At 39.5% G+C, this 27,534-nt stretch overlaps 1 protein-coding gene across 2 annotated transcripts in view; it reads right to left on the bottom strand.

Annotated features, from left to right (window-relative positions):
- The window catches only part of Ulk2 (unc-51 like autophagy activating kinase 2), a 90,086-nt gene that overhangs the window by 50,592 nt on the left and 11,960 nt on the right, over positions 1-27,534 (bottom strand). For both annotated transcript variants that reach the window (XM_052757180.1, XM_052757179.1), the window contains exons 4-13: positions 25,867-25,899; positions 24,823-24,859; positions 20,257-20,430; positions 19,485-19,558; positions 15,479-15,580; positions 14,392-14,450; positions 12,255-12,337; positions 10,474-10,521; positions 9,291-9,379; positions 4,316-4,487 (exon numbers count right to left, since the gene is read on the bottom strand). In XM_052757180.1, coding sequence (XP_052613140.1) covers positions 4,316-4,487; positions 9,291-9,379; positions 10,474-10,521; positions 12,255-12,337; positions 14,392-14,450; positions 15,479-15,580; positions 19,485-19,558; positions 20,257-20,430; positions 24,823-24,859; positions 25,867-25,899 — 871 coding nt within the window. The remainder of the gene's footprint in view (positions 1-4,315; positions 4,488-9,290; positions 9,380-10,473; positions 10,522-12,254; positions 12,338-14,391; positions 14,451-15,478; positions 15,581-19,484; positions 19,559-20,256; positions 20,431-24,822; positions 24,860-25,866; positions 25,900-27,534) is intronic.

The raw sequence follows: 27,534 nt of genomic DNA, 5'->3' as shown, positions 1-27,534 counted from the left end.
CCTGTCTCGAAAAACCAAAAAAAAAAAAAAAAAAAAAATAGTACTATAGCTAAAATGACTGACAAGTTATTAAGTGAAATTTTATACTAACTCTTGAAACTACAGGCATTCATTATACACTAAAAGACTACCAGGATTATATTCTTTAGGCAGAAGACCATGTCAGAGCAGGCTTCCACAAAGGAGATAGTCCAATGAGATGTAACAGCCCTATATACCACCCAGTACAGACACTGAGGTAAGACACAGCTTTCTTTCTTTTTTTCTTTTCTTTCTTGTGTGTGTGTTTTTATATTTACTTATTTATTTGTTGTTTGTTTTTCGAGACAGGGTTTTTCTATGTAGTTTTTGTTGCCTGTCCTGGATCTCGCTCTGTAGACCAGGCTGGCTTCGAACTCACAGAGATCTGCCTGGCTCTGCCTCCTAAGTGCTGGGATTAAAGGCATGCACCATCACCGTCCAGCTTATTTATTTAGAGACAGGGTCTCACTATGTAGCTCTGGCTGTCCTGGAACTCACTATGTAGATCAGGCTGGTCTTGAACTCAGAGATCTGCCTGCCTCTGCCTCCCAAGTACTGGGACTAAAGGTGCACATCACTATGCCTGACTAAAACACAGCTATCAAGCTTCCATTGGTGGGTAGGTCTTTAATCCCAACACTTGGAAGACAGAGGCAGGTAGATCTCTGAATTTGAGGCCACTCTGGTCTACAAAGCAAATTCCAGAATAGCCAGGGCTACAGAGAGAAACCCTATCTTGAAAATCAAAACAAAATCTTAATTGCGTTTATTTTCTACTGTAGAATTAGCCAATGTTTTTGCTTTGTTTTATGAAGCAGAGTAAACGTTCCATAGACTGAGGAGTGAAAGTTGGTTTCAGTCAGAAAGGGCTGAAGAAGGAAAAAAACAAAACAAACAAAAAACAAGGAGCCATGGTTATTTATAAGTCACATTCCTTGTAAGGTTTGAACAGGGTGACAGAGCATAGGAAGTATTAAGTAATTCCTTAGCATTGGGTTACTTGTATAACTCTCTCTCTGTGAAAAGACAAAGCAAAGGGAGCTTAATTATGATGCCAGTTGAAACTGGATTGCTTGAGGAATTTAGCTGTTATCTCTCTGCAATTATAGAACTTCTGATTTCACGAAAGATCAGTTTCAGAATGATGATGCCGTGAAAGAAACTTCAGTGCAAATGACTTCATTCTGATGAGTCATGGAGTCCTAGTCCACAGGTTTGTGCAAAGCAATGACCTCTTGTAAGATTTAGCACTTTTCTGCTAAGTTCTTTATTTACTTGTCAGATTTTTAATTATAGGAGTTCTTATTTCCCAGTGCAATATTTTGTTGTATACTCATAATTAAGAGGACTTATGGAGTTGAAGAGATGGCTCAGCGGTTAAGAGCACTGGTTATTCTTGCAGAGGGCCCAGATTCTGTTCCCAGCACCCACATGTTCACAACCATCCTTAACTCCAGCTCGAAGTGATCTAGTTCTCTTTTCCTGCTTCTGTAGGTGCCAGACATACAATGTGCCAGTCAGAACATTCATACTCATAAAATAAAAATAATAATAGCCGGGTGGTGGTGGAACACACCAATCCCAGAACTCAGGAGGCAGAGGCAGGTGGATCTTCGTGAGTTCTAGGCCAGCCTGATCTACAGAGCAAGTTCCAGGACAGGCTCCAAAGCTATACAGAGAAACCCTGTCTCGAAACACAAACAAACAAAGTAAAAAAAATAAAAATAATAAATCTTAAAAAAAAAATAATGGAGCCGGGCGGTGGTGGCGCACGCCTTTAATCCCAGCACTCGGGAGGCAGAGGCAGGCAGATCTCTGTGAGTTCGAGGCCAGCCTGGTCTACAGCGCGAGATCCAGGAAATGCGCAAAGCTATCACAGAGAAACCCTGTCCCGAAAAACCAAAAAAATAATGGAGAATTTAACTGGGGTTGGAAAGATGACTCAGCAGTTAAAAGCACTGACTACTCTTCCTAAGGACCCTGGTTTAATTCCCAGCACCCACATGGCAGCTTACAACTGTCTATAACTCCACTTCCAGGGGGTCTGATGCCCTCATACAGACATACATGCAGGCAAAACACCAATTCATATGAAATAAAAATAAATAAATCATTTAAAAAATAATAGAGAATTTGAAGTATTCAAAGGGATTAAAGGTATGTGCCACCAGACCAGCTCACGCCAATTAAGACTTTAAACTGGGCCTGCTGCTAAAGCCGATGACCTGAGTCTGATCCTGGGGACCCATAAGATAGAAGGAGGGAGATGACTCCTAAGGGTTGGTTGTCTTTTGACCTCCAGGCATGCAGGCACACACACTAAATAAATAGTAATTATAAGATCCCTCCATTTACTCGATCTACAAATTTACTGCGTGACGTAAAGCTAAATACAAAAAAAAAAATAGATTTTAAAAAGAAAGTATCATGCCAGGCGGTGGTGGCGCACGCCTTTAATCCCAGCACTCGGGAGGCAGAGCCAGGTGGATCTCTGTGAGTTCGAGGCCAGCCTGGTCTCCAAAGTGAGTTCCAGGAAAGGCGCAAAGCTACACAGAGAAACCCTGTCTCGAAAAACCAAAAAAAAAAAAAAGAAAGTATCATAAATTGGGCAGCATAACAGAGATCAGAGGCACAACCTCTTGACACTGATACTTCACAGAGACAAATCCTGCACTCATAATTTGCAAGGTACCCACTCATATTTTATAAAGGTGCCTGTACACAGATACCTATAATACATTTTAAATACTGAAATTTCAGAAATAATTTATTGTAAATGAGTAGGGAGATAGGCAAATGGAGTTTGAGCTGTTCTGTAAAACTGAAGCATTAAGATGAACTAATCACATGACTAGACATGCATCCAGATGTATAACAAAAATAGGAACAAAAACTACAGAAATAAGTACTGTATGACATTTACTTCAAGTGAAAAAAGACAGAAATACCATGTTTTATATGGGTTCAGGTCCAGGCTAAAGGATTAGAACATCTACGGGAAGAATACATATCCTGAGGACTGAGAAGAGGAAAGGGACTTACATGTACTCACAGTACTTGCCTATATTTAGAAAAGTAGTTTAAGGGCTGGCGAGATGGCTCAGTGGTTACGAGCACTCTCCGCTGTTCCAAAGGTCCTGAGTTTAATTCCCAGCACCCACATGGCAATTCACAACTGCCTGATGCCCTCTTCTGGTGTGCAGATGTATATGCTGACAAAGTACCCATATAAATGAATGAATGAATAAATAAATAAATAAATATTTAAAAAAAAACAAAGAAAAGTAGTTTAAAATAAATACAGCAGAATACTGACAGTATGTCATGGTGGGCGACTTGAGTTCCTGCTGTAGTATTGTTTTGAAATATTTCATAACTTTAAAGTTTTAATTACTTTATTAAAGGAAGAACACCCCTGGACTACAGGATGATATTTAAAGGTAACCCTAATTTGCACAGCACTGATTCTAAACTGCACACCCGCTGTGGCCCGTGTTTTCCTTTCCCTTTCGGTTGTCCAGGCTGGGGTTATGACCTTGCAAACGCATGTGCAAGCACACGGCCCGGGAGAAGCACCAGTAACTAAGTGGGTGACAAGCAACTAAGAAGACCAAACACAAACCTCTTCTGCACACAGGCAGCACCGATCTCTACCTCCCCAGACCTAACCCCTTCACAACCACATCATGGCTCTTTACCTTGTCAACAGTTCTGCCTAACTTCTCTTCTCCATGGGTTTTCTGACACTCTTCACCATTCTAATCAGCCCTGGCTAGGTTTATTTAATCTGGATTCTCTCCAGAACTTACTTCCTAAAGATTCTTCTGAAACTAAGTATGGTGGTACATACCCATAATAATCCCAGGGCTCAAGAGGCTGACACAGGGAGACTGCAAGTCTGATGTCAGCTAGGGGAAAACCCTGTCTCTCAAACAAACAATAACAACAAAAAGACCCCTCTGACTTTTAGATTTCTCTTTCCCCTCAAATGAATTCTTCCTTTACTTCATCTCTTTAAAGATACTTGCTCATTCTGCTTGCTTCTCTTTCTCTTTGGATGTAAACATAATGAGATTATTTCTTCACACATTTTCATTACCTTCAGAATTCAAAAATACTATCTTATAGAAAATCACTAACCATATTTTAGAAAAGTAGGTATATAATTCTGAGAATTCAAAACAACTAAACAAATGCCCATTTGTAAAGGTGCCCTACACAACAAGTTGAAATATAGAGGTTTAAATTTAGTAAATTAAAAAATATAATGTGTACAAGTAGAAAAGATTCTCACATGAGTGGTCTGACGAGATGTTGTGTGGAACCAAAACAAAGTCATCCGTGTCACAAGAAGAGTTCTTGCTACTATTACTGGCAGAATCTTTTGACACCTGTAGATAGTTGGGAGGACCCAATGGTGGGGAGGATAAGTTTTCTTCCTGAATATGCTGCATATCTGGAAGGGACTAAAATTAACAACATAAAATTAACACTGTCCTAACAATCAAATGCAAGTCAGAATAGCCTAAAGAGTATTGCTTTTATGAAAGTGGGAATAAATTTCCATCTAAGATTTCACAAAAAAAATCTTTTCAGAAATCTTTCTTTTAGAAAAGCAATTTAAAATGTTTGCAGAAAGACCTCTGAGACGTTATTCCAAAAATGATTCTTAAAAACATAGCATTTATCACATGTACATGTCTAACTTGCCTGAAGCTTTGAGAAGGTTTGAGAAGTTTTTATCACTACAACTTCCCCAGTCTCAGATCATGGCCTTGCAAAACAGATACTAAGTAACTATTTACTTAACAACATAAAATGTCTAGTAACTTAATCCCATATTGTGGATAAAAAGTCTAGGCATACTTTAGAAAACATTGTACACAGAGAAGCAAAAGACCATATTATGTAAAAGAACAGACATACCAATATGGGTAATGTCTGCTAGACTACAAGTTTACACTCACAGAAAGATTTAGATAACCTAGCATATGGGTGTGTTCCTTTTTTGTTTGTTTTTAAAGGAGGAGGTGGTTTGTCTGTGGGAAATAGGACAAGAAAGAAAGAGAAGTATACAATTACATTTAAATGACTTAGGTATAAGCTCTCTGTATCTTTTGGCATTTGCCAAGTTCAAAGACTCTGGTGATAATGCTACTGAAACGCTTTGATTATACAATAGTTCTAAAACAATTAATTTAATAACTTGTGTTAAGTCGATATGATTCCTGTTTACTCTTGGTATTTCAGAAAAGGAAAACAACAACAACAACAAAAAAACAACCCTACATCATGCTCTTTAAACTCAAGCCTTAAATGCCCAATTCACTTCTACTGAGACTTTGAATATCACTTGGAAGGAAATAAGTCTCAAAGCACTTTACCACATCTGTTTGTGTTTATGTGTGTACATGTGGACACGTGTGAAGTTGTGTGTGCAAGTGCAAAGGTCAAACTCTAATGTTGTTCCCCAAGGGCCATTCATCAGCTGCCCTGGAACTATATAGACCAGGTTGGCCTTGAATTTACAGAGATTCGCCTGTCTCTGCCTCACAGGTGCTGGGATTAAAGGTGTGGCCCTGACCCTCATTTTATTCTTTTAAAAGACTATTTACTTATTTAGATTTATGTGTATGTGTGTTTATGTGTTAGAGTTACAAGCAGTTGTAAGTTGCCCGCCATGGATGCTGCCAATCTAATTAGGTCCTCAGGAAGAGCAGCAAGTGCCCTTAACTCCAAACCATCTCTCCAGCTCTCTCACCTTGTTTTGTTTGAAACAAGGTCTCTTGCTGAGACCTGTGGCAAATCTCCCTAGCCCCATGTTCTCATTTTGTGTGTCTCACGTATGTAATGAAAACTTCCCTGGCCATCCTTTTGAAGACCGTCTGAAGGTAGTAAAGTGAAGTGAAGATGAAGAACTAACATTACCAAGCATTAACTATGAACCAGACACTCTGCTCAGCTTAGCTCTAATTCTAACTGTATTCTGAACTCCATTTCACAACTAAATAAACTAAAAAATAAAACCTCAGAGGATTAGGTCATTTCCCCAATATTATACAACTAAAAGTCAGTGAAATTAAGTATCTAACTCTAATTTCTTGCCAGTGACTTAGACTGAAACATTGGAACTTCTTTCTCTGCTATCCAAAAGCACCTGCATCCACAACCACCCTGTCCTCCTTTCTTACCTTGTTCGAAGCAATGCTTCTCTTATATCCAAAGCTTACCTGTCTAGCCTACTCTCTGTATTCCATTTTATCTACCTCCTCATGGCACAGAGCAGATCCCAGCTTTTACATAAACATGTTTCATTTTTTTTTTCATCTCAAATCCCCACACCCCTCTGATTACTATTCACTATGTCTTCTGGTTGTCCTGGAACTCACTATGTAGACCAGGCTGGCCTTGAACTCACAAGGATCTGCCTGCTTCAGCCTCCCAAGTGCTATGATTAAAGGTGTGTACTACTGTACCCAGCTTTTTTTCTTAAAATCACCTCTTCTTTATTTTTGATTTTGTTTTTGCAGGGGTAGGGATAGAACTGAGGGCCTCATACACGCATGCTAAATGCTCTACAGCCAGCCCTCCTCACTTTTAACAATTTTTCAGCAAATCCATCTTCACTTACTCAAATTCCTCACCTCACACATTCTGGACTTGGAAAATAAGAAAGGTAACTTCAGGGAAAGATCCTATCTGTGAAAAGTTACATGGTATAACAATGTAAAACCCTTTTGAAAAACTTCTTTAAAGGGAACAACTGAACAAGAGAGCCTCCTGGACATCCTGTTCAGGTAGGGCCTTCTAGGGAAATACTTTCCCAAGTTCAGCCAGTCAGACACTCAGAGGCCACTACAGCTCTGGTCCAAGGGTACAGGTTCCACTGAAGTTGGCATCATCCACAGGCTACTGGTTTTTCAGGCATGAACAGGCAAGAGTGAGTGGGTAAAGGAGGTTTGGGGCAAGGTTTAAGGAAGCTGCTGAGGCCTAGGCGATACATAGAAGAGTCGGATTCCCTGCATGGAGCTCTTTAGGGGGCTGTGAATGAAGAAGCCATGAAAGTGAAGCTCTGATGGAGCCCAGACGGTACCACAGGAACCCTAGATAAAAGATATGAAGCTGTAAGGTTTGATGTTTGTCCTGACAGTTCGAGCCTTGCTTTGGCCTCCTATTTCCTTGATATTCTCATGTTTTTCCTCTGAAAAGGGAATGTTTACCCTGGTCATTATATGTTGGAAGCACCTAACTTTTTTTTTAATTTCACAGGGCTCACAGTAAAGAATGCCTTGATTGTTAGAGGACTTTGGACTTCATAACAGTGTTGAAATGTTAAGACTATGGGGACTTTTAAAGTTTTTTTAAACTTTTAAAGGTAGAGTATTTTGCATTAAGAGATGACTATGAGCCAATGGTAGAATGTTATGGTTTGAATATAAAATGTCCCCCACTGGCTGATGTTTCAACACTTGGGCACTAGCTGATGGCACTGTCTTTGGAGGCTGTAGAACCTTTTGGCGATGGGACCTAGCTGACAACGTAGGCCATAGGTGTGCTCTTAAAAGTTATAGTTTGGCCCAAGGCCCTCTCTGCTTCCTGATCCACACAACCCTGGTCAAGTTCTTTCCAGTTGCTACAGCCTTAGGCAACTCTTGCCACCATCTTTCCCATCATAATGAACTGTATCCCTTTAAACTGTGAGCAAAAATAAACGCTTCCTCTTCTTCTGGGCATTTTATCACAGCAGCAAGAAAAGTAACTAATAAGTCTAGTGTTTGGATCCCCCACCCCAAGTATTCCAGACAGATATAGGAACATGCATTCTTTCTCTCCTCTTAAATTATCTAATTCACAGAAATGTAATGTAAGCCTTATTAACACATCACTTTTTCTATTTGGTTTATATGTGCAGAGCTGTGAAAGAAAGGGTTTTTTCTGGTTTTTGTTTGTCTTTTTTCTATTTTATTTTTGGTACGTGTATATGTGTGCACAAGCGTGTATGCAAGTGTCCTCTGTGTGTGTGCATCTGGAGGCTGACTTCAGATCCCTTCTTCTATCATTTGTCACCTTATTTTTTGAATCAGGTTCTCTCTAACCCCAGAGCTCACTGTTTTGGTTGGTCTGGTTGTTCTGCAAGCCTGTGGGGATCTACCTGTTTCTGAAACTGCATTGTGCCAGGGTTATAGGTCCACATGCCATCATGCCCGGACTGTACATGGATGTGGGAGAGGTAAACTGAGGTCCTTATGCTTACAGAGCCTATACTTTGACCACTGAACAAGCTTCTAGCCCCTATTTAATGGTTTTAAAACTAAAAGTCATTTTTTAGCAATAAGCTTTGTTCCTCCATCTATTTTATCTATGGCTACTGGGTTTCTCATGAAAATAATAAATAGTAGTTGTCACTGCCTGTAAATTTACTGAGTGTTAGATAAACGGTAAGGGCTTACATTCAGTTATCCCTGAGGTAAACAGCATTCATTTCACATAGGAAGAAACAAGCTCGGAGAGATTAAGGCCCTCATCCCATTACTATGTCAATATGGGATACAGGAGTTTTCAGGCTTCGTCTTAAACTTTTAAGTTGTCTCAACTCGCTTAACACAGTTGCCCTCTTTTATGGTTCCCCTGTCTTTCTGCTGAAACTTCGTGTCTACTTGGCTGATATGTGAGAGACAACAGCTGGCCCAAGAGCCCCCAGGGCCTTAGCTGTAAAACGTCTCAAGGTCACAAGGCTGTAACAGAGACTTGGAGATCAGCCTAACAACATGTAGAAAAGAACTAGGTAACACAGAACAGAATAGGAAGAAGAGATAACCAGAGAGTCAGGAAGCAGCACTTAAAATGGAGAAGACACAGCCTTGAAGAATTAGCTGAAAAACTTCAGGAGACTTAAGGGGTTTGAGTGGCAGGGCTAGTAATCACTGTGAAGCCAGTAACATCCAGCTCCAAGGTTATTCCCCCACTCCTCAAATCCTGTGGAATCTGAACACACAGTGTACAGTAATTATTTATTGCTTATCCGCCTCTAACGAGCATTCTTTGTTTGCATGCACCCCTAAATTCCCACGTGAACAAGAAGGTGGTAGTAACAATCACTGTTCTTACTGAAATTACACAGCTAAGAGAGCAAAGGGCCAAAGGTCCTTCTGGTCTACTTGATCCAACTCTGATGTCCTTTCTTCTAGACCTCAGCTGCATAGTAAACACACCCACTAAAAGAACAAAAGCCCTAACTCTGAAATCATTTTTAATAAAACCCAACTTACTGGTGGAGAGGCAAAGCGACAAGATGGTGAGCTGCCACAGGAGCTTCCAGGGACAGGGCCAGTATACACAGGCACTGGGACTGGGCAAGCTGGGGAAGAAACACAGTCAAAAAACTATCTCTATAGTGGGTTGTAAGATCCGCCTACAAATCTTACAAGCTTTCAAAAAACAACAATAACCTCATTTTAACCCAAAATTTGCATTCATCTATTCATTAGTGCTTCAATGCATGGAACAAAAAATGCAACAAACTATTTAAGCAAGAAAAAAGCCAGGTGGTGGTGGCACACACATTTGATTCCAGCACTCAGGAGGCAGATCCAGAGGTGGGTCTCTGAGAGTTCAAGGTCAGCCTGGTCTACAGAATGAGTTCCAGGACAGCCACACTGTTACACAGAGAAACCCAATCTCAGGACAAAAAAAAAAAAAAAAGGCTAGGCAGATGGCTCACAGCAGGTAAAGGTACTTATAGCCAACCTGACCACCCGAGTTCAAACCCTAGAACCCACGGTAGAAGGAACTCAATCAAGTTGTCCTTTAACTTCCACATGTGTGCCCATGCACGAATATACAAACACACACAATAAATGAATAAATGTGAGAGCAGGGAAGAGCACTAGTCTGGTTCCCAGCACCCACATCAGCTGCCTCACGTCCATCTGTAACTCCATCTCCAAGGGATCCAACCTTCCTGGGAACCTGCACTCATGTGTACATATCCATACACAAACACAAAGACATGCTTAAAAATATCAAAGAGAAATATTTTTATATCTTAATTAAAAAATTAAAAATTGACCAAAAATACAGAAATTGGGCTAGAGAGATGACTTAGCAGGTAAAGCTGCTTGCCACCATACCTGACAACCTGAGTTTGATCAGCAGGACCTACATGGAAGAAGGAGAGAACTGACTCATGCAAGTTGTCCTCTGGGTGTGTATACACACACACACACACCATAAAACATAATTTTAAAATTTTAAATAAAAATGCAGCAGTTACTAAAACTTTTTCAATTTGGATGTAGAAAGAAAAACTGTTGTTGATCAGACAATTATAGGTATCTAGGGAATGCTCAAGGAATTTTTGAGAAACACAATGAAAAATTAAATTTGTGTTCCAAAATATTAATTTTTTTATTTCAGCTTGCATACTCTCTGTAAGTAAAAATGGGTACTTACATTTTTTAACTGGAACTTGCTCAAGAAAAGGATGGCTGAAAAATGTTTCTGTAATGAAATATGAGAACACAACCTTTAAGAAAGACATTGGCTAGTGCTGGAGAGATGTCTCAGCCATTAAAGGCTAAGGCTCACAACTAAAAGATTTTGACAACTACATGAATTAACAATGAGACCGCAAAAGAGGCAGAGAGAAATAGAAATTTATCAGAGCAAAGAAATGATATGGAATAGTAACTTCAAATATCAGAAGTGGTAAATATTTATGTTACTATTAAGACTTTATATAGGTATTTTTCTTCTTTCATTCCTTCTATATAAGACTACATAACACAATACTTAATACTCTGCACTGTGTTTAAATAACATAGGTGTACTGTGTGACAATTACAGCACATTACAAAGGACAAAATGGAATTACAACAGAAAATTAATTTTCGGTCTTTAGTGGAATTCAATTACCAGTTATATGAAGTAGACTGTGATAAGAAACACATAATCCCTGTATCAGTCATTAAGAAAATAACTAATAAATTTAGTAAGTCAATAAAGAAATTTAAGTGGTAATTAAAAATATCATGATTAATAAATATCACTCATTGGCTGACATTTCCTAGATTTATCCTCAACCTAGCTCTCGCCCAACATCCAAGTGCTCTCTGACATCTGCACTTAGCTATCCAGTGGTTATCACAAATGTAACAGATTTAATCAGATCTCTTCTGGTCCCCACAGTCCCCTCTATTCTACAGCTTTCTTATTTCTGTAACTGACAGGTCATTCTTCCATTTGCTCAAGCCAAAACCCATGGAGTCATCTTTAAGTTTGTTTGTTTCTTTTTTTTCTTTTTTGTTTTTTTTTTTGTTTTTTCGAGACAGGGTTTCTCTGTGTAGCTTTGTGCCTTTCCTGGAACTCACTTTGGAGACCAGGCTGGCCTTGAACTCACAGAGATCTGCCTGCCTTTGCCTCTGAGTGCTGAGATTAAAGGAGTGCGCCACCACCACCCAGCTAAGTTTGTTTCTTATCAAACCATTAGAAAAAACACTGAAACTCCTACATCTAGAAAGGTCCAGAATCCCAACTACTTCATACATCCTTCACTGCTATTATCCCAACTTAAGCTACACTCTGCTCTCAAATGAATTAACTCTCAGCCTTTTACTTTCCTGTTGCAACAGTTTGTTCTAAAGAAATAGCCAGATTGATACTTTTTTAAAATGTTAGATCAATTTTCCCCTGCTCAAAACCGAATAATTTCAAAAGACATTCAGTCTTTAGGTGGCCTCTTCATTGAATCTCCAGCTTCCATTCACGATCCCAGCTCAAAGCCTCCCCGACGATTTTTTCCCTCTGCCGGAAATTCTCCTCCCACAGGTAGCCACACAACAGATCTTCATTCAGGGTTGATTGATTCTTTGTTCATATGACAGTGGACTACCTTATTTAAAATTTTAGTTCCTCACTCCACATCTCTTCCTTCTATTTCTGCACAGTACCTAGCACTGTCTAACACAACATACAATTACAGTTTATAGTTTATTATCTCTCTTTCCTCCTCTAGACTATTGACTATATGAAGACACAGATTTTCTTTACTACTCTATCTCACATTCCTGGAACATAATAAGCACTTGATGAATCTTTATTAGAATAGTGAAAGAAAAAAAAGACAAACAAAAGCAAAACGGACTTTTATTTTACTGTTATCTCTATGTAAATTATACAGTCTTTTCAGAAAATATAAAATTAGAAAATATGCAAAGTTTGAAGCTATTACTTACCAAAGTCCATTCTATCCTTTTGATTTCTCTGAAGCAAACCCAAAAGGAGATTAGCCAAGTAAGGTGATGTTTCTCTGGGAATACTGAAGTAAAAGATAGTGTAAGTGGTGAGTTTATATGTATGAAAATGCATATACACTTTCACAAATATTACATCTATAACAAGAAGCCCCGAAGAAGCTGCATACCGTCAAGTGAATGAGGAAAAAGGCACTATACTAACTTTGATCATTACCAGCAACTTGAACAGATCCCTCCATGTGTTGAACACTGTTATTTACAAGTATCTTCTAGAACAGAGAGCCTGAGTTTTAACACAACTTGTATTAACAGTTGCTATAAGATCTCTAAAGAAAAAAAAAACAAAAAACAAAAAAACTCCTCCAGGTCTGTGCAGAAGAGGGCAAAGCTTAATTAAATACAATTGACAGGGAATACAATTCCAAAAGACAGTATTAAAATAGCAAAGCAACTGAAAAATAGGAACAGAACAGAAATATATATGCCAGGGGATACAAATCAGTAAAAGATACTAGGGCAAATAAAGATGAGCCAACTTCATTAATGAGGAGAATAATATAAGTTAAAACAGCTAATTGGCCGGGCGGTGGTGGTGGTGGTGGTGGTGGTGGTGGTGGTGGTGGTGGTGGTGGTGGCACACGCCTTTAATCCCAGCACTCGGGAGGCAGAGCCAGGCAGATCTCTGTGAGTTCGAGGCCAGCCTGGGCTACCAAGTGAGTTCCAGGAAAAGGCGCAAAGCTACACAGAGAAACCCTGTCTCGAAAAACAAAACAAAACAAAAAACAGCTAATTGGCAGGTGGATCTCTGTTAGTTCAAGGCCAGTCTGGGCTACAGAGTGAGTTCCAGGACTGGCTCCAAAGCTACACAGAGAAACCCTGTCTTGAAAAACCAAAAAATAAATTAAGTTAAAAAAAGAAAGAAAGAAAATATCTAACTGGTCTTCTTCCCTTTATGGGAAAGGTCTTCTCTTTACACTGCTGCATCACACAGAAAAGACTATTTAGAGTACACCTGTCTGTCAGTCCAACAATTCCATTTCTAGCAGTTAATTCTAAAAAGAAATGCACAGTGGTGTACGACACCCCCTACACTTTCACTAAAGCTTGTTTGTAGTAAGCAAACAATGAAAGGAACAGGAATGTGATTAAATAAAATAGAACATCTAATTTTATAAGACTCTGCATAGCTATCAAAAAGGATGAACACTGCTGCTGAACATCTAAAATACAGCATAAAAAAACAAACGAAAGCCAGGCATGGTGATGCATGTCTGTAAATTTGGCATTCAGGAGGCTGAGCTAAGGTCAGCCTGAGAGCCTGGGCTACATAGCAAGAGCCAATCTTAAACAGAAAGTACAACTCAAAATGTAACTTATCTTAAACTGCACCGACACTGACACGGACACGGACACACACATTCTCTCTCAAGCATGTGTAAAGAACTCCCACAAAGAACATTTGGAAAAACACACAATAACTCTTATTATTGCTACAGAATGTCCACAGCCTTGGTAGGAATTTACTTTCTGCTTTATGAACCTGTGTCTATTTTCTATTTGCCTCTACACAGGAACACATATAGGTTCTGTGATGTCTTCTCTTAATTTTTTGGTTTTTCAAGACAGGGTTTCTCTGTGTAGCTTTGGCACCTGTCCTGAAACTGACTCTGTAGCCCAGGCTGGCCTCGAACTCACAGAGATCCGCCTGGCTCTGCCTCACAAGTGCTGGGATTAAAGGCGTGCACCACCACCGCCCAGCGTCTTCTCTTAAATTTGCATTTTAAAAAACAAATAACACTGCACTAGATATTTATGGTGTGTTAGCAACTTTCTAATTTCCTACTATAGCATTACTATAAATTGAAACAGACTCATCAACAGAAATGTACAAAACATGGCATTCCAATAAATAGCACTGCATTAACAAACAGTAAGCCCAGACTAGACAGGAATGATGGTTATTCCCCTGTAATTGCACTTATAAAGGTAAGGTAGGATTGTGGGTTTGAGGATCAGAATCAGGGCTACAGAGAAAGACTACTACCTAAATAAGCAAGTAAATAACATTTTAAAAAAGTAAAACCCAGTGTAATTTAAATAAATTTTAATCACATACCTAGGCATTAAGCTCCTGTTTTTCTCATAAAACATCCTTAGGTCTTGAGGACTATTAGCCTATTTAAGAAAAATAACAAATTAACTTTCTAAATAGAGTGGAACGAAACTTCCAAACCCATGATTAACACTCATGTTCCTACTGTAGAATGTATAAGGATGCTGACCCTCAGTGCCATGGACTGATCATGAATGGATTGCTGGGCACAAAAGACTTATAAAACCTCTGAGATAATTTGCAAATTCTGAGTATCTTGGTACAATATAACTTTTCTGGCGTCAGACCCTCAAAGGAGCCTGAAACGGAAGAGCTGCTACTCTGGAGGTTACATGGCCCACACAGTAAGTACATTGTTGTTGTGTATAATTCTAGGTGTTTTACTCTATGACTTTCAAGGGACTCAAGGGAAAACAAAGCAAGCATATTGCCAATACTGTCTCTCCCTAACAGTAGCACGGTTCCAGGAAGAGCAGCTGCATTAGTCAAACTACCTCCACATGCGAACCAACTGGGAGGCAAAGAAACTACTGGATTGCATTACTGATTTCTTTTCATACCATGCTGGGTAAAGAATTTCACTCCGTTACAACTTTCAGGTTAAAAATGAATAAAACTAAAAAATTATAACATGATAATATGAACTCAAGAGATGCTGGCTTATCCTCTGAAGGTCAGCCTCTTAACAGAAAAAGGAGATGAGGAAGAAAGAATCAAAAATTCAATAACTGCCCCCTTCTCACCCAGAGAGAGCCAGGAATGGAGAGTTGGAAATGAGATTCCCATGACCCATCAGAACAGCCCCACCTCATCTGGATTCCATGACCCCAAACCAGGCTAGCAGGAAGAGCTTTGGTTACCATTCTTCTCAGGGTTAGCTAGTCCTGCCTCTACTCCACTAGCCTAGAAAACATCCAGCAGACTTCATGCCGGTCCAACCACAAAGGCAAGCAGACAGAGAGGAAAAGCAAACAACCTGGCCCCCAACAGACCACCGGTAACAAACCAAAGGATTCCTCATTTTATAACCAAAGGCAACTGCAAAGCTAGAAGATCCGAGAACCACAGACATAAGAAAAAGTCAGGCTACCTGGAAAGGTGGTTTTCCAACTAGGCACTGATAGATCACTGTCCCAATGCTCCATAAATCTGCTTTAGCATCATAATGTTGAGACATAATGACCTCAGGAGCCTGTTCACAAAAATTCAAGAGACATGAACTATGTTAGTTACAGCCTTAATGTGCACATGTTGATTCACTGATAATGATCTGATCATATTACTAAATAAAATTGTTAGCATATGTGATATTATCCTGATAGAATGATACTGCCATGAAGTTAGGATTACAATACAATGTTGCATGAAAAAAGAAATAAATATGTCTATTTTATAATGGATATATTTTATACAAAGTATAGTAAGAGTATTATAGCAATAAAGAAAATACATACTAATTACAGGTCAGAGGTTCCCTCAGGGTGAGAGATAAGAACATAATAGGATCAGGGGAAGGTACAAAAGGGACTTGAGTTGCCTGAATATTTTTTCATTAAAAAAAGATCAAGGCAAAAATAGCATAATGTTTTGTTAAGAATGGATGGTAGGTACACAAATGTTTGTTACATTACCCTTTATATTTTTCTTTAATTTAAAAACTTTTGTAATAGCTGGGCAGTGGTGGCACATGCCTTTAATCCCAGCACTCGGGAGGCAGAGCCAGCCAGATCTCTGTGAGTTCCAGGACAGACTGGTCTACAGAGTGAGATCCAGGACAGGCACCAAAACATCACAGAGAAACCTTGTCTCGAAACCCACCCCACCCCCCCAAAAAATCAAAGACAGTCAGGTGCGAAGTACATGTTTATAATCCTAATACTTGGGAGGCTGAGGGTTCACAAGCTTGAGTGACCCTGACTCATAAAAAAGGTACAATAAAAACAAAAAGCAGTGGCACTTTGTTTTAAGTGGTTTGTTAATCTCATCAACTATTGTTTTTAAAAAACATACCTCTGCCGAGCACAGTGACACATCCCTTTAATCCCAGCACTCAGGAGGCAGATCTCTGAGTTTGAGGCCAGTCTGATCTATACAGCAAGCTCTAGGCCAGCCAAAGTTACATAGAGAGACCCTGTCTCAAAATAAGACCCACCCCTCCTAAAAAATAAAAAACTCAACCAAATAACTGGTAAAGAGGTCAACTACACTTAATGTGAAACTATTTTCCATACATAACATTTGTCCCTAGTAAATTTAATTTTTTCCATTTTATTTTATATTTGTGGATGTTTTGCCTGCATGTGTGTCTGTGTACATGTGTGCAGTGCCCTCAGAGGTCCCCTGGAACTGAACCAAGTCCTCTGCAAGAGCAGTGAGTGCTCTTTTTTTCTTTTTTTTTTTTTTGAGACAGGGTTTCTCTATGTAGCTTTGTGCCTTTCCTGGTTTCTCTGTGTAACAGCCCTGGCTGTCCTGGAACTAACTCTGTAGCCCAGGCTGGCCTCAAACTCAGAGATCCGCCTGGCTCTGCCTCCCAAGTGCTGGGATTAAAGGCGTGCGCCACCACTGCCCGGCCGCAGTGAGTGCTCTTAATTACTGTGTGTTCTCTCGTTCTGCTCCCCCAGTACATTTCTCAACTGAGTCTTTTTTTTCCCCTACTCATCTCAACTGAGTTTTTTTTTTCCCCCTACTCATGGCTCAGGTGATTGAACCCTGGGCCTGTACCACTGAGCTATATTCCCCAGATAGTCAACTTTCTTTAATAAACAGCCAAAAGACTTTGTTCAAGGCTAAAATTTCTTTTGTCTTTTTTGAGACATAGTCTTGCTATACATAGCGTAGGTTGGTCCTAATTAATTCTTGATCCTCCTACCTCCACTTCCTAAATGCTGGAATTATAGGCATATGCCACCAAGCCCTGTCCCTGACCTAATTTCATACTTAAGATTTACAATTTTTAGATTTCTATTCAAGTGTAGAGTTTATTATATACAAGCAATAAAACTGTGATTTAAAAAGTAAATCCTGCCGGGCGGTGGTGGCGCACGCCTTTAACCCCAGCACTCGGGAGGCAGAGGCAGGCGGATCTCTGTGAGTTCGAGGCCAGCCTGGGCTACCAAGTGAGTTCCAGGAAAGGCGCAAAGCTACACAGAGAAACCCTGTCTCGAAAAACCAAAAAAAAAAAAAAGTAAATCCTATTTAAAAAAAAACAAACCTAGACCTTTGATTACTGGTTCCTTTGACCTCAAAGTTTTGTTTTGATTTGTTTTGGTTTTATGAGATGAGATCTTGCTAATCAGTCCAGGCTGACCTGGGATTCACGAGCATCCTACCTCACCCTCTTGGATTCTGAGATTATAGACATATGCCAATACTCAAGGTGAGTTTCCATCAGAGGGTGCAGACTTAGAGCATAGATGGGCATGTCTGTTTTGAGACAGGCTATCACCGTGTCACTGGGTAACCTGAGCTGGCCAGAACTTGCTACAGAGTTTAGGCTGGCCTCAGACTCACAGAGATCTATTTGCTTCTTCCTCATGAGAGGCATATTTATTTATTTCATATAATCCTGCAGCTCTATAATTAAGTTATTTTTAAGCTTAATACTTCACATTAGTTTATAAGTCTCATAACCCACTATATATCAAAGGATAAGAAGTTAAGATTATTTTTCAGCATTAAGTGTGGAGCTAAAAGAAAACAACTTCTACAACGTAGGGAACTCTTTAAACAGACAATGTAAAAGATAGGCATATTTTATAGAGGAGGAGGTGCCCCAAAAGGCATTGTGTAAGTAGTCTTTTTTTTTAACAGGGTCTCTCTGTATAGTCCTGGCTGTCCTGGAACTCACTCTGTAGATAGGGCTGGCCTCGAACTCAAGAGATCTGCCTGCCTCTGCCTCCTGAATGATGAGATTAAAGGTGTGTACCACCACTGCCCAGGTTTCTGTAAGTATTCTTAATTATTACAGATTAAGTATACTATGACAGTATTATATAAATTTTTATTTCAATTGAATATAACCGGGTGTTGTGCTTTGAATGAGAAATGTATTTGGACATCTGGTCCCCAGATGATGGTGCTGTTGGGGAGATTATGGAACTTTTATGTTGAAGCCTTGCTGGAGGAAGTATGTCACTGGAGGTGGGCTCTGAGGGATTATAGCTTCACCCCACTTCCTGTTCTCCCTAACTTACTGGCTTCCTGCTCCAACTGCCTGTTGCCATGTTTGTCTTGCCATTAGGGACTACTATCTCTCTGGAACCATAAGCCAAAGTAAAACAAATTCTTCCTTCTACAAGCTGCTTTTGCTCACGGTGTTCTATCACAGCAACAACAAAATAACCAATACTTAGGGATTTCTATCATAATCGATCTTAAAAAAATAAATAAAAACAGGGGCTGGCATGGTGGCACACACCTTTAATCCTAGCACTTTGGAAGCAGAGACAGATGGATCTGTGGATTTGAGTGCAGCCTGGTCTACAAAGTAAGTTCTAGGCCATCAAGGCTACACAGTGAGCCCCTATTTCACAAACACACATACACACAAAACAAAATAAAAACCCAACCAAATAAATAAATAAAACAGGGGGCTGAGCCGGGCAGTGGTGGCGCACGCCTTTAATCCCAGCACTTGGGAGGCAGAGGCAGGCGGATCTCTGTGAGTTCGAGGCCAGCCTGGTCTACAAAGCAAGTTCCAGGAAAGGCGCAAAGCTACACTGAGAAACCCTGTCTCGAACAGGGGGATGGAAAGATGGAGAGATAGCTCAACAGTTAAGAGCATTGGCTGCTCTTTCAAAGTAACCAGGTTCAATTCCCAGCACCCACATGACTTACAATTGTCTGTAACTCCAGTTCTAGAGCATCTCCTCAGGCACTGCATTTACACGGTGCAAAGACATATGTGCTGGAAAAACATTCATCCCCACAAAATAATAAAATTTAAAAGGACTCAAAAACCAAAAAAAATGTGGAACAACTTTTATGTCCTCCAAGCTAAAGCAAGGTTGTCTGTGTGACTGAATTATGGCTAACATAATTAACAACAACAATATAAATCGCTGTTCAGATCAAGTACAGAAGTTCTTCTCACTCACCATGTACATTGGGGATCCACACAGTGTTGCTGCCATTGTGTTGCTATGTAGGTAACGTGCAAAACCAAAATCGGCTGTTTTACAAAATTAAAAAAATATATAAAAGAACAAATGACACTTTGCTCACACTTTACAAATACAATATAATTCTGTAAGACACATAAGGCACAAAAGAACTGTGAAAAATAAAGTGTTATTGAAAAAGTCTATACACCAAAGGAAAACAGTAGCTATCTCAATTCAAAGAAGTTAGAAAGAGTAGCAGCAGTCAACTGTGTAGTCACTGCTTTACTAGCTACTTAACCAAGGATCCGCCATGAATTATGAACTTACAATGAATTATGAATGAGCACAGCCCTCATCAAACACCAACATCACACTTAGAATATCAATAGCTTCACACACTACAAGAGCACTAAAGCACCAGCCCAGGCTGAGGGAGGCCCTCTGGACATCGGTCCTGTTAGTGACACACTTCAAGAGCACTAAAGCACCAGCCCAGGCTGAGGGAGGCCCTCTGGACATCTGTCCTGTCAGCGACCTGCTGCCTGTAAGCACACTGTATCAGCTCCCCTCCCAGAGAAGCAGGCTTGGATCTGGCTCTTCTTAGATTTGGGGAAAAGATTCACATATCTAAACAGATCTCAGTGAAACCTGTAACAATTTCAAAACAGCATCAATAAAATCCATTAGTCTAACAAATCTGAACTAAAATGATCTAAAAGTACTGTCTGAAAATGTCCTTTCCACAAAGCAATATATGGCTGTTTACCTATTTTGATACGAATACCACTGACATTTGACTTCCTTCGACTGGCATAAGACAACAGGATATTCTGGGGTTTGAGATCCCTGTGGATTATTCCTTTACTGTGCAGGATTCGCATGGCTGCTGCAATCTGATGAAGAAACACTCTGATAGTATCTTCACTGAGAGTTCCTTTAGCTGGTGGAAGAGGAGTCACATTAATATTTAAACACACAAAATCAATTATCTTTTCATTCTACTAAAAGAATTCAGCTGTTAAGGAGGGTAGGAAATAAATAAGAAACTGGGATTCACATGTATTCTTTTGTTAATTTAACAACCAAAATCTATGGAGATAAAAGATTTCTCAAAAAACAGAAACTGATCTGTTAAAGAGAACTGATTTGCAATTTTGTTTTTAATGTCTTGCCTTTTTTCTTTCCCATTTTTCCTAGTCAAGGTTCCTATAGCACAGCTCTGAACACAAGAGATGCTCAACCAATGCAATGTCTTACAGATCAAAACATAAGTTCCCTTTTACATTGGTCACACTTAGTACCAAGCAGCTCATAAACACAAACTAAGGACAAACGAAATCCTTATGTGGGACCCACTGCCAGGGAGCTCTACTGTCTCTTCCCCTTACCTCTCATAACCACAGTACTCCTGCCCACGCAGGATCTCTCATAAGTGAAGAGACCTTTAAGAAGTCCTGTTTCTGCTCCTGTAGTCATTATTCAGTAACTATCACAGCATTTGGAGAGGCTAATATCGTGGTGTAGGGTGTAGGGCTTTTAAAATCCCAGCTCCTGCCCGTGTGTGACTCTGGAAGACAATCCCTCTTCTCTATAAATTTGATGAGACTGACTTTATAAAGTAGTTGTGATAATACGAAACAATATATTTAGTATTGGAAACTTCAAAAAGGCCTATCATATAATGTGCACACAAATATAGTCAGGTACGCAAATATAAACTATATTTATATTTTAACTTATAGTTTATAATAATAAACTATATTATATATATGTCTATAGCAATGAATCTGAAGATTACAAGTGCAATCTCCTAATCGACATGAGAGATTTAAAACCTTCACGATGGGCTGGAGAGACGGCTTACAACTACGAGTGCTTCCAGTACCAAGTTTAGTTTCCCAGCACCCACATCATGTCACTAAAAACTACCTCTAACTCCAGTTCCAGAAGCATCCATGAGCTCTTCTGGCCCCCACATGCAGCTGCATATGTGACATACATTCATACAAACATACCCAAACACATTAAATCTTTACTTTGTGAGCATATTTCTGTCCATACAATTCTTAGAATACATTCTATAGCATTTTCAAATGTGTAACAAGAAAGGTAAAAATAACATTAACATCTGTAACAAGTGAAAAGCTATAGCTTTAAAATTATTTTAATAACATGTCAAGTGCCACTTCATGGTTTAAAATCTCTTTAATAACTTGTTGACATTATGTCCTTAAGATCGAATAAAGTCAATCTCCATGGTTTAAAAATTACTAAATTATTTTCCTATCAGGGCTGTTCTTGTCTTCTCCTCTGAAGCTCTTTTTTCTGATCCCGCCCCCTCGCTTTTTTGGACAGGTTCTCTCTACAGAGCTCTGGCTGTCCTGGTATTCACTGTGTAAGACCAGGCTAGCCTTGATCTCACAGATCCACCTGCCTTTGCCTCCCAGTGCTGGGGTGAAAGGTGTGCACCATTACACACAGCCTGACAATGGTGGCACACACCTTTAATCCCAGCACTCGGGAGGCAGAGGCAGGCAGATCTCTGTGAGTTCAAGGCCAGCCTGGGCTAGAGTGAGTTCCAGGAGAGGCTACAAAGCTATACAGAGAAACCCTGTCTCGAAAACCACCACACCCCCCAAAAAATTTCAAAGTACTCTAAGCATATAAAGTGAAATCTCCTATATCATGAAAAGTAAACAATTTCAAGTAGTGCCTGGTGTGCCGCACACACCTTTGATCCCAGCACTCAGGAGGTAGAGACAGTGGATCTCTGCAAAACTTGACGCCATTCTGGTATAGAAATACAGTGATGCTCTGTCTGAAAACCAGTATTTGAAGTCCTTAGCCAGGCATAGTAGCCGATACGCACAATTCCAGCACTTGAGAAGTAGGAGGAGCATGAGTCCAAGCCCACTCTCATCTAATAGGAAGTTTGAGGCCAGCCTAAGTTACGTGCAACTCTTTAAAAAAAAAATCTGGGGGCTTGGGGCTGGAGAGATGGTTCAACAGTTCAGAGCACTAGCTGGTTACTCTTCTAGAGGACTCAGGTTTGATCCCTAGGTCTTACAGGGTAGATTACAGCCATCTGTAACTCCAGTTCCATGGTATACAAACATACACAGGCAAAACCCAATCATATAAAATAATAATAACAAAAATAAATTTTAAAAAAATCTGGAATACGAGCTGGAGAGATGGCTCAGCAGTTAAGAGCACTGACTGCTCTTCCAGAGGACCCAGGTTCAGTTTCCAGCACTCACATGGCAGTTCACAACTGTCTGTAACTCCAGTTCCAGGGGATCTGACACCTTCACACAGACACACATGCAGGCAAGACACCAATACACATAAAATAAAAACAAATCTTAAAAAAAATAAATAAAAATTTAAAAATCTAGAATACATTCTTCCACATCTACTTTCCTGTAAATGCTAAGATATATGTTTCTTACTGTATGTTAGTGGGTTAGTCAAATCAATGTTAGATCACAGTCCTCAACCTTCCTAATGCTGCAACCCTCTCATATGCTGTGGTGACCCCAACCATAAAATTATTATGTTGTTACTTTGTAACTGTAATTTTGCTGTTATGAATCGTAATATAAATACCTGATATGCAGGATGTCTGATATGCGACACACACACATATATATGATGCACACATTCGGGGTTCAGAATTTCAAATATCATTTAGTACTAAAATCTACCACAAAATAATTTCAATATTTTAAATTTCTTATTACATTACTGGCTTTTTAAATTATAAGAAATATCCATATAAATATATTCTTTGACTATGATTTTTTAAATTTAATTTTTATGTATATAGGTATTTTGCTTGCATGTATGTATACCACATGCAAGCCTGGTGTTAAGAGAGGCCATAAGAAGGCATCAGATCCCCTGGACTGCAGTTACAAATTATTGTGAGCTGCCATGTGGATACTGGGAACTGAACCCAGGTCCTCTGGAAGAGTAGCCAGTGCTCTTAACTACTGGGTCATCATCTCTCCTGCCCCACTGACTATGATTTTAATTTTTCAAATGTTTTTATTAGCAATATTAAAATTGTAAATAATACTTAGTCATTTAGTGGGCAGGGAGCACACATATGGAGGTCAGCAGATAACTTAAGGGAATAGTCTTTCCTTTCACCGTATGGAACCCTGGGTATTGAACTCAGGTGGTCAGGCTTGGCAACAAGTAGCCTTACCCACGGGGCCATGTCTCTGACCTCTTATTAGCATATATTAATTATACATAATAATGACTTTTGTATATACACATACATACAGATCATATCACCCCTCATTGCCTTCCCACTCCCTTTCTCTTCCCACTCACTCCTCCCTTCTATTTTCATGGCTTTAAAAAAAAATTTTTTTTTGAGACAGGGTTTCTCTGTGTAGCCCTAGCTGCCCTACAACTCTGTAGACCAGGCTGGCCTCAAACTCACAGACATCTGCCTGCTTCTGCCGCCCAAGTGCTAGTAATAAAGGTGTACGCCACCACTGCCCAGCTAAAAAATTTATTTTTAAAGAAATGAAAGGAACTAATTGGCTCGATGATGGCAAGCCAGCTGTACCTTTTGAAGAAAAAAAATCCATTTGGTTTCTTCCCTCCTGGGGAAAGCCCTTCCTCTAAACCCTTTCCTTACTGTGAGAAAAAAGTTCAATCCTTGTGTGAGTTTAGAAAATAAGAACCAGGTCAGGCGGTGGTGGCGCACGCCTTTAATCCCGGCACTCAGGAGGCAGAACCAGGCAGATCTCTGTGAGTTCAAGACCAGCCTGGGCTACAGAGTGAGTTTCAGGAAAGGCTCCAAAGCTACACAGAGAAACCCTGTCTTGAGAAACCAAAAATAATAATAAATAAATAAATAAATAAATAAAATCCAGCTGATCAGCAAAATGACTACAAGTTAAACAGCACACAAATATTTATTGAATATTTCTATACAAATTTGGGACAAGTTTCAGAAACACATCTCAGAATGAAACAGATTGCTCTTTACGGGGTATTGACAGATAAACCTAAATTTACCTTACAGGGTAGATGGTTCAGTGAGTAAAGAAAAGTGTCTATGACCAAACCTGACAACATGATGTCCATTTTAAGACCCACATGGAGGAAGGGGATAATCAACTCAAACCACTTGTCCTCTGACTGCACATGCTCTATGGTGTGTATGTCCGCACATGCGCACACACACACACACACGCACATGTGCACACACGTGCGAACACACAGACACACACGCACATGTGCACACACGCGCGAACACACAGACACATACACACACGTACAAATACAAGTAAAGCAGTAACAAAATTACCTTGCAAATAATCTGCCAGGTCTCCACCATTGCAATACTGATAAGCAAAAGAAAAAGTAATTAACTTCAAAAGAAATTGCTATTGTGATTAAAATAAAGTATTTTATACCTTGACAAGGTAGTATACTTCTTTCATCCCAGCACTTGGAAGGCAGAGGTAGGCAGATCTCTGTGAGTTCAAGGACAGCCTGGTCTATAAGGCGAGTTCAATGCCAGCTAAGATATACAATGAGATATGTCTCAAAGAAAAACAACAACAAAAATATTTTAGGTTTAAAAAGAAATAAGGAAGGTATTTGAAGTACCCAGCAGGGAAGGGTGCCAAGTGTGACCTGAGTTGAATCCCTCATGATGGATGGAGAATGGAGAGAGCCAATGCTTGGAAGTCTCCCTATGATCTCCAAGACAGTTCCCACCCTCTCCCCCACAGATACACAATAAATACATACATAAATAAATAATAAATAAAATGTAATTAAAAAATTCTTTTTGAGAAAGAATCTCTACTATGTAGCTCTGGCTGTCCTAGAACTCCTGCCTTATAGACCAGGCTGGCCTCAAACTCACAGAGATCCACCTATCTCTGACTCTAATGGAATTATAGGCATGCATCACCATGCCAGCCAATAAAATGTAATTTAATTTTAAAAAAGAAAAAATAATTAAAATAAGGACATTGATTCAAAGTGAACTTAATCATTGTTAATTTTAACTTAAAAATCATTTGTAAAACAAAATCTAATTTTAAAGTATTTTAATTATCTAATTAAAACACTTAAATTTTGGGGCTGGAGAGATGGCTCAGAGGTTAAGAGCACTGACTGCTCTTCCAGAGGTCCTGAGTTCAATTCCCAGCACCCACATGGTGGCTCACAGCCATCTGTAATGAGATCTGTCACCCTCCTCTGTATACATAATAAATAAAAAAAAAAAAAAAATAAAAAAAAAAAAAACACTTAAATTTTACATTCTTTATGAAGTAGACTCTAAATCATTCTATTAACTTTATTAATACTTACTTGTCAATACAGGTAGAATACCTACCTCCATCACCAGAAAGACAGAGTTGGGTAATTCCTAGAAAAGAAATATAAATATCACAAAAAACTCAACACTAACTTTAAAAATGGTGAGTTAATAAAAAATACACTCATTCATTATTAAATAAACTCAGAAAATACATCCGAAAGTGACATTAAAAACTTCTCAGGCAAGAGGAGTCTTTTGTTTTTTATTTCATCGCACTACTGGGGATGGAACCGAGGGCTTGGGCCACTCTAGGAAAGCACCTCTATGCTCTACCTCCAGCTCTAAACTTCTCAACACAATGCTTTACCCATTTGTTCTGCACAGCCAGATTAAATTTTGACGACACTAAGGCAGGCATCAAGAAGTTCCATTCTGTTTCGAGAGTACTAAAGGATAAATCAGCTTTGGGTTATGGAAACCAGTAAAATAAAAATGTGCTGACTAGGCACACGAAGAGTACCACAAACTCAAGGCTTCATGGACATAGCAAGACCCTGTTGCCAACTACCATCCCCCACCAAAGCCATGCTAGAGTCACCAACTGTGAGAAGGCAGGCTTCATCTGTCCTCACAGAAGTGCTTCCTCCCTGGAAAGCTCCAGATGGGTGGCAAATGGCTTACACTCTTTCCTATCAACATTAACACACCGATTTCTGAAACACAGTAACTAGAACAAGTAGTTTTGGGGGTTTTTGTTTATTTAGGGCAATCATATTATCAGAAAATTGTTGGCAAAATGATATTACATTACACAAAGATATGTTTAAAGATTTAAGAAAATTAATTGGAATATTTTTACAAAGTATCACACTGATTTAGCTTCAAGCCTGTTAGGTTAGTCATTCAGAGACTAATAGACTGCAATTTTTTTTTTGCTTTTTTTTTTTTTTTTTTTTTTTTCCCGTTTTTCGAGACAGGGTTTCTCTGTGTAGCTTTGCGCCTTTCCTGGGACTCACTTGGTAGCCCAGGCTGGCCTCGAACTCACAGAGATCCACCTGGCTCTGCCTCCCGAGTGCTGGGATTAAAGGCGTGCGCCACCACCGCCCGGCCTTTTTTTGCTTTTTAAAAAAATTGTAATGCTAAATTATTTTGAACTGGCCGTACAGCTTAACATAAGCCAGTGCTGAAATGACTCAAAATGCAATACTTCACAGGCAGCAATTAACCTCAACAAATCCAAATTCAAAGGCAAGGTGGTCCATGGGAAACAAAAGAGGGCATTACAGAAAGGGAGTAACCAATTCTAGTTAGAAAATGACTTTCCACTGTCCACATTATGTCTACAACAGAGAATTAGAGAAGTTAACTGTATGAATCTGAAAAGGCTGGTGTGTTGGCACATGCCTTTAATCCTAGTACTCCGGTAGGCAGAGGCAAGCAGATCTCTGTGAGTTTGAGGTCTGCCTGGTCTACAAGTGAGTTCCAGAACAGCCAGGGCTGTTACACAGAGAAACCCTGTCTAAAAAAAAAATCTGAAAAAACTTAAAAGCAATTCTACAAAATAATTTTGACTGCTGAACTTAAGAATATGAACTTTGACCTGGAGGTATTTATCACTCACAAAATACTTGCCTAGTATGCATACATGAGCCCTATGTTCAGGATCCAGACCAGAATAAACTAAGTCCCTTCCCTCAATTTGGATGTCCATTCATAGGCCCCTTTTCATTCCCTTTTATAAAG

The sequence above is a fragment of the Peromyscus californicus genome, unplaced genomic scaffold (assembly GCF_007827085.1).
Source record: "Peromyscus californicus insignis strain IS unplaced genomic scaffold, ASM782708v3 Scaffold_3__1_contigs__length_106647218, whole genome shotgun sequence".
NCBI lineage: Eukaryota > Metazoa > Chordata > Mammalia > Rodentia > Cricetidae > Peromyscus > Peromyscus californicus.
This window is presented reverse-complemented; position numbering and strand designations above follow the sequence as displayed.